Consider the following 8,048-nt stretch of genomic DNA (forward strand, 5'->3'; position numbering starts at 1 on the left):
AGTGATCCATACCGGGACCGGTGCTATTTAATTTATTTATAAATGACCTGGAAATTGGAATGATGAATGAATTGATTAACACTGGGCTTTACTAAGCAGCGCAAGAATGTTTGACCACGGGCCAGTGAGGTAAATGCTACGATTCTTATTGAATTACAATGAGCGTTGGGAGCATTTACCTCTCTGGCCTGCGGTAAAATGCTCTTGCACTGTAAAAGGAGCCCTAAGTTTTTGCAGATGACACTAAACTGTTCAAAGTTGTTAAAATGCATACAGACTGTGAAAAATTGCAGGCGGAGCTTAGGAAATTGGAAGACTGAAATTTAATGTGGACTAATGCAAAATGATGCACATTGGGAAGAATAACCCAAATCATAGTTACCATATGCTAGGGTTCACCTTGGGGGTCAACACCAAAGAAAGGGATCTGGGTGTCATTGTAGACAATACGCGGAAACCTTCTGCCTAGTATGCAGTGCGACCAAAAAAAGCAAACAAGTTATTAGAAAAGGGCTGGTAAAGAAGACTGAGAATGTTATAATGCCTCTGTATCACCTTGAGTGTTGCATTCAGTTCTGGTCGCCTTATCTCAAGAAAGATATAGCGGCACTAGAAAAGATTCAAAGAAGAGCGACCAAGATGATAAAGGGGATGGAACTCCTCTCGTATTAGGAAAGACTAAAGAGGTTAGGGCTCTTCAGCTTGGAAAGGAGATGGCTGGGGGGGGGAGATAGGATTGAAGTCTACAGAATTCTGAGTGGTGTAGAAAGGATACAGGATTTACAAAGACTAGGGGACATGCGATGAAGTTACAAGAAAAACTTTTAAAACCAGTGGGAGAAAATATTTTTTTTTTTCACTCAAAGAATAGTTAAGCTCTGAAACGCATTGCCAGAGGATGTGGTAAGAGCAGTTAATGTGGCTGGGTTTAAAAAAGTTTGGACAAGTTCCTAGAGGAAATGTCCATAATCTGCTATTGAGGCAGACATGGGGGAAACCACTGCATGCCCTGGACTGATAGCATTTTTAATGCATCTATTGGAGGTTTTTCCAGGTTCTTGTGACCTGGATTGGCAACTGTGAAGTCGGGATACTGAGCTAGACCATTGGTCTGACCCAGTAAGGCTATTCTCATGTTCTTATGCTACAGTTTCTCAGCACTGTTGTTGACGCAAGTCCTGTGTTTCTGATTCAAGATGATTATCTCTGATTCCTTTCTGGCAGAGTTGAGAAGTATGTACCCAAGTTGAATATGCTATGTGAAGTTTACATTTTGCCTTGTTTTTCCTCTCTTTTGTAGGTCCCTCCAACAAGGCGCTACTCCCATGATGAAACAGATATCTGGACAACAGGCCAGATTCCAGCCTTTCTTCAGAGCTGGGGGTCAATTGAAGACATGGCTACCATACCTTTCTTCAGCTTGCCAAGGAACGAGAAAAGGAAAGGGAGCCTTGTGGCCTACCACGAGGACAGCAGCTCCTTCCGTAAGAGACGGAAGTCGGCAGAGGGCATCATTTCTCTCAAGCAGTTCGCCATGGAAGAACTCTATAAAGAAGACTTCAAGTGTTTTAGCAGGGAAGAGATAGTCAGCTTTATTGACGAGACGCCGCATCCAAGCCCAAGCAAGAGCTCTGCGAGGTCATCTTCCATGTCCCTCATCCCCGACCCTTTCCAGCACCAAGCAGTGCCCCTCTCGCACTTCCCTCTTACAGACTTTGAACGGGAGCCTCAGGCCTTGCGTAGGTTCCCCGCCCAGGGGAAAGGATGCACCCTCACAGTGCCTGGGCCCCACAGGATTCAGGAATATCACAGACGCTTTTATACAGAGGGGCACAGGGGCACCCGTAGTGGTCAGAAACAGACTGATGCCTCAGAGGCAAAAACACTTGACGAACTGGCGGCCGGAAGCAGCCGATCAGAGTCTGAGGGCTATGGGACTGATCTGAGCACTGCCTGGGGAGAGCAAGAAAACCTGAGGAAAGTCGAAAGTAAAGGAAGCGCCAACAGTTTTTTAAGCTCTCCTTCTGCCTCCTCTGGATATATAACTTTTCATTCAGATTCTATCGGGTCTGCATCTTAGGAAGAATTGTTGATCCCTATTATTGATGAATTTTTTTTGTTCTGTTTTTGTATTTTGGTGGGGAGGGAAATGAGACTACTTGCAAATACTTGTGTAAGTATCTGAAGCTGGTTAAGCCTCAAAGACGTCGTCTCTGCTTCCAGCCGTACCAAAATAGACCTTTTAAAATTAGTACAACATCTGCAAACTCTTGTCAGTTCTCATGCACAGCTGGTTCTTCCTAAATCTTTCCTCTCAAAGATATACAGTAAGGTGCTTATTTTAAAAGCGGCATTTGTGTTTTATAGTCACAAACTGGCACTTAAACATTTATCTTTGCTTAAGTGTCTTAAATTTTGATTTTACAAAACCCAGGTTCTAGATGTCTGAAACTGTAGATGACGAGGCATCGTGGTCTGGGCAAAACTAAGGTGGGCCTAATAATATTGAATTTTTTATTCTCCATTTTAGAAGGGGAATCTTAATGATCCACATCAGGATTTTCACCCGATTCCTAGGGCATCTAGGCCTCAGAAGTCCCCCTTGTCATGATGTTCCCCCAAAAGCCCAAACTAGCAGGGGATACCGGGCTCTGTGACAGCTTCAGGACAAAAATAAACATGTTTTTGAAATGGCTAAGATAAATATTTGTATTCAGGCACTTAAATATTTAAGTTGCTATTTCATAACATAGACATTGATAGGTTAGACATTACGTTTTTTAAAATGGTCATTCATGCCACATGGAATGACTGCGTAAACATCCATTTTGCCATGCATTTTAGAAAAGGCACGGCATCGGGAGATTCAGGGCCCCTGTTACATAAAATGCAACACAACCCATTCAATTCTTATTGTTCATTGAAAGGTTCAATACTACTACCAATGACTGGGGGAGCCAATTCAGAGCTGTTTATACGAGCTTTGTAATGGTGTATACAATACATGAGCTTCTGTAATGGTGTTATAATACAGAGTTTGCGTTTCCTGGGATGGTTTCAATACAGACATTATTAAACCTTAATTAATAATTGGGCTTCGTCGGAAGTTGCTGTGCCAGGAATTGCTACCGCAGCTTTCTAAAAGATTCCCCCACCCCCGTTCTAAAATACCAGGTAATCTTCAGACATCCCAATCCGGATGTCCTTTCTAAAATGCTGCTTTTTTCAAGTTTCAAGTTTATTAAAACTTTGATATAAACGCAATATCAAATATTTTCAATGCGTATAACAATAAAAAAAAAAAATTGGGAGGGGAGGACAACTTAAAACAATTTAAACAGGCAAACATACCATCAATGTACACAATTAATAAGTGATACATAAGGAAAAAAGGATTGAACTACAATTATTAAAGAAAGTAAGAGAACATTTAAGGAAAAGCAATATCAGGAGGGTAATTAAATATTTTACAAATAAAAAAAGGTCTAAAAAATGAAAGGGAGAAGTTGTGAACTATATATAGATCTGGTTAGATATTAATAAGGAAAATTTAGATAATCTTGTAACAGGAAGTGTGCAAGAAGAGAAAGACACCAAGCATGCTGAATTTGAGGTTCTCATTTCATGTTCCAAAACCATAGTCTCTTTCTGGGGCTCATGCTGCGTGGCTTTCAGATGCACATAGATTTCTCCACAGGATCGGAGCCAGATGCAAACCCAACCTTACTCAATCCCCACAGATTAGCTCATGTCCTTTTGTTCTAGCAAGAGAGAAATATGGTAGAGAGGAAATATGAACAGATATTTGGGCATTTTACATGACTCAGAACTGACTAGCACTTCACAGTTCACTCCATAGGCCTCTGTTGATGGTAACAGAAATGATTTTCTTTTTAAAAGAAGACATGTAAATGCTTGCAGCGTGATTACATTAAATGAAGATAAGCCATTAGCAGGGAGACTCTGATCCTCTGTAACCTGACAATGACTACAAGAAAGCATTTGAATTAGCACATCCATGGCTACAGCTTCCACTGTGCAGGGTGGCCACAAAAACGCTCCTTGATTTTAAATGGTTACAAAATCAAAACTTATTGGAATATGTTTATAAATAAGATGATGGCCAATAGAGGTCCAAAAAAAGCACGGTTTGTGACTTTTTCCTTTGGGGGTACGTGAAAGACAGAGCATACGTACCTCCACTACTCGCAACTATGGATGATCTGCAGGAACGCATCACTGAAGCTATAAACGTGATCACGCCGGATATGCTTCAGAGAGTCTGGTCCGAGCTCGATTATCACATTGATGTTTGCCGAGTAACAGGCGGGTCACACATCGAGTGTATGTAATCAACAGATACCGTATGAAACTCTATGAGTTGATGAAACTGTAGCCTCAAAGGTGAAAGAATATTCCAATAAATTATGTTTTTTTAACCATTTGAAGTCAAGGAGTCTTTTTGGGGGCACCCTGTATATTCACTAGACCCTCAGGGTTCAGGACTTACATCCAGTTCACAAATATGTCTGTACGAGTGGTGGAAGAGCTACTGAGCAGGGTGGAGAGTACTCTGGATTGCAGGAGGCTTTTTAAATTATTGTGGGGAGAGAGGAAGCTGTCAATGATAACTGCATCCTAGGTGGGGGGAAAAGGGTAAGGAAATGTGAGATATGTTAATATCCTGATTATAGAGTCACTGTAAAAGGTAAATTGAGAAGCTTGTGGAGGGTAGTTTCATGGTTTTATTTAAAATTTAATTACTCGCTTATCTTGAATTCTAGGCGAAATTACAGTGATAAAAAAATGGGGAATACAAAAAAATCAAGACAAAGACATGTACAAACCGACTACGAAGACAAAAAAAGACAGTTAACGGAAGGGAAGGAGGAGAAACTACTTTGAAGTCAAGGAAAGATGGCATTGATGGAAAGAACAGCGGGAATAGGGAAACATATATTATATTGCTGTATCTCTTTGGCTTGGAAGCAGAAAACAGAAAATAAGAAGAGAGAAACGGAGATAAATGTTCAGCGATTTTAAGAAGGGAACATTAATGTTCAAAAAGGAAACATTTTAATGCTCCTTTGAATTCTCTAAATTACATGCTGATCTTATGTGTAAAGGCAGAGAGTTCCAAAATTGTGGGGGGCATTCACAGAGAATGATGTTGTACGACGAGTACTGATAATCTTTAATGAGGGTACGAAGAATAGATGTTGATTTGTAGATCTTAGTACTCTGGGTGGATCGGGTGGAATAATTCATTTGTTGATAAACGCAGGTTCGTTGGTTTTGTTGTGTTTTGAAAACTTAGCATGGCAAGTTTGCACGTTATTCTGTGTGGGATGAGGGAGCCAATGAGCATTCTTCAACGGCGGCATCGCGTGGTCATATTTCTTAGATCCTGTGATAACTTTTGAGAGCAGTGTTTTGGATGAGCCGTAGACGTCTGATCTCTTTCTGCAGCGTACCCTTGTGTAGGGCGTTACAGTAATCGAGTTTTGAAATCACAAGCGAACGGATCGGCAGGTTTAACATAAGAACATAAGCAATGCCTCTGCTGGGTCAGACCTGAGGTCCATCGTGCCCAGCAGTCCGCTCACGCGGCGACCCAACAGGTCCAGGACCTGTGCAGTAATCCTCTATCTATACCCCTCTATCCCCTTTTCCAACAGGAAATTGTCCAATCCTTTCTTGAACCCCAGTACTGTACTCTGCCCTATTACGCCCTCTGGAAGCGCATTCCAGGTGTCCACCACACGTTGGGTAAAGAAGAACTTCCTAGCATTTGTTGTGAATCTGTCCCCTTTCAACTTTTCCGAATGCCCTCTTGTTCTTTTATTTTTTGAAAGTTTGAGGAATCTGTCCCTCTCCACTCTCTCTATGCCCTTCATGATCTTGTAAGTCTCTATCATATCCCCTCTAAGTCTCCTCTTCTCCAGGGAAAAGAGACCCAGTTTCTCCAATCTTTCTCTATCTCTCTCTCTCTCTTTCTCTCTCTATTTCTGTCTCTCTCCCTTTCTCTCTCTCTCTATTTTTCTCTGTCTCCCTTTCTCTCTCTCTTTCTGTCCCTCTCTACTCTCTCTATGCCCTTCATGATCTTGTAAGTCTCTATCATATCCCCTCTAAGTCTCCTCTTCTCCAGGGAAAAGAGACCCAGTTTCTCCAATCTCTCAGCGTATGAAAGGTTTTCCATCCCTTTTATCAGACGTGTCGCTCTCCTCTGAACCCTCTTGAGTATCGCCATATCCTTCTTAAGGTACGGCGACCAATACTGGACACAGTACTCCAGATGCGGACGCACCATCGCCCGATAACGATGATAGTTCCCAGAAAACTTGCTACAGACCTGATCGCTCTCAATTTGTGGAAGCAGCTTCTGACTACAGCTCCTATTTGCATGTGGTAGGTAAGTTTAGAGTCAATAATTATGCCTAGGATTTTAACCGAATTGACCTTGAAGTTAGCTGTAAACCCTCTTTCCAAGGGAAGAGGAGACAGTTTGTTTTAGTGATGTTTAGGGATAGCATGTTTTCTCTTAATCAGTTGCTTATTTTATTTCGCTTCATATTTATGTCATCTATTTCATTGTTATTGGAAGGGTCGATAGGATGAATGATCTGAATATCCTCTGCCTATGCATAAGCTGTGAAGCCTATGGATTGGCACAGCGTCAGTAAGGGTAATTCTATGATCGAGGTCAGTGGCGTATTAGGGGGGGGTTATGGGGGTGGTCCGCCCCGGGCGCCATGTGGGAGGGGGCGTCGGCACTCCTCCCCCTTACCCCGTGTGTGCCCCCCTTCCCTTCCTACGTACTTCTAGTCGTTCACCTCCCACCCACCTCCATTTTGCATTTTCAAAAGGTCTTAATTTGAGACGTCTCATCAGAACATAATGAAGGGGTCACGACCCTTGTGGTAACAGTATTCGAATCTCATAGAAGGATGCCTGTCTGCTATAAACACATGATACCCAAACACTTCAGCTTTAAACAAGGCACAATGACACCGATGATGGTGAGCGCTGAGAGGTTTATCCAAAGGGTTAAAGCAAAGCCATGTATTTATGTTAACAGAATTGTCACAGAGTGGGAGGAAACAATCATTTTAAGATTCTGTGTGCCAATATGATAGGGTATTTTTTTTTTTTTTTTTTTAAATATGTGGCATTTTCTCATTTTTATAATGAGACCAATATCAGTTTTTTTAAAAACCATGTAGAAGTAGATCAATTAGTCAAATACACACGCTTCAAATTACACCTCCCAGATGAGATGTGCCTTTTAAGGAATAAAAACAAATAATTCATTTATTACTCAACAACTGCGGTCTTTTTTCACTTTAAAAATAGGGGATTGTCAAGGCTTTAAGCAATTGTTAAAATTTGTAGTACTGTATATATGACCTTTTAAATATTTATAGTGTCAAAAAGCAATACTTTGAAATGAATGTGTTTCGTGTTGCTATTATCACTAACGTTCAACAATGGTTTTTACTGAATTTTACAATGAAAAAGACTCTTTTATGCAAAATAAATAGGAAAAAAAACAACCCTGTCTTTTTAACCCTTTCAGGACCATAAGGATCGTAGGCCAATTTTTGTGGTTTTGACGACATTTTTATGGTAAAAAGGGCTTGCAGATGCCAAAAAATTGATTTTTTTTGTGAAATATCATTATTTAAAAAAAAAAAAAAAAATCAAACTTCTGGCTTATGGACAGTGTGGCAAGTGAATCTTCTCGTCAATCTGGCAACGACGCTAATGAATGAATGTCGGAACCAGTTTGTTTACATAAAGGCAGTATCCTATGGAATCCGTACATATCAAATTTAGAACTGTAGACTATCCCAATCAAAAATTTATAGGATTTTAAAGTTATGGGACAAATATGTCCCTTGGTCCTGAAAGGGTTAAACGGCATGGCATGGCTGGCACTTCATACTTAATTTGCTAAATCTCGTATAAGCCCACTTTCTTGAAATCCTTACATGTGCATCTCAAATTTGTTTGTAGTTCACTGTTTTTCTGCCAGTGGTGTTTATGCA

At 40.8% G+C, this 8,048-nt stretch overlaps 1 protein-coding gene across 1 annotated transcript in view; it reads left to right on the forward strand.

Annotated features, from left to right (window-relative positions):
• GPR153 (G protein-coupled receptor 153) overlaps nucleotides 1-4,172 on the forward strand; it is a 57,625-nt gene extending 53,453 nt beyond the window's left edge. The window contains exon 6 of the mRNA XM_033921194.1: nucleotides 1,301-4,172. Within this exon, the coding sequence (XP_033777085.1) occupies nucleotides 1,301-2,080 (780 nt within the window). The 3' untranslated portion in view covers nucleotides 2,081-4,172. The remainder of the gene's footprint in view (nucleotides 1-1,300) is intronic.
• Nucleotides 4,173-8,048: the final 3,876 nt, after the last annotated feature.

The sequence above is a fragment of the Geotrypetes seraphini genome, chromosome 15 (assembly GCF_902459505.1).
Source record: "Geotrypetes seraphini chromosome 15, aGeoSer1.1, whole genome shotgun sequence".
Lineage (NCBI taxonomy): Eukaryota > Metazoa > Chordata > Amphibia > Gymnophiona > Dermophiidae > Geotrypetes > Geotrypetes seraphini.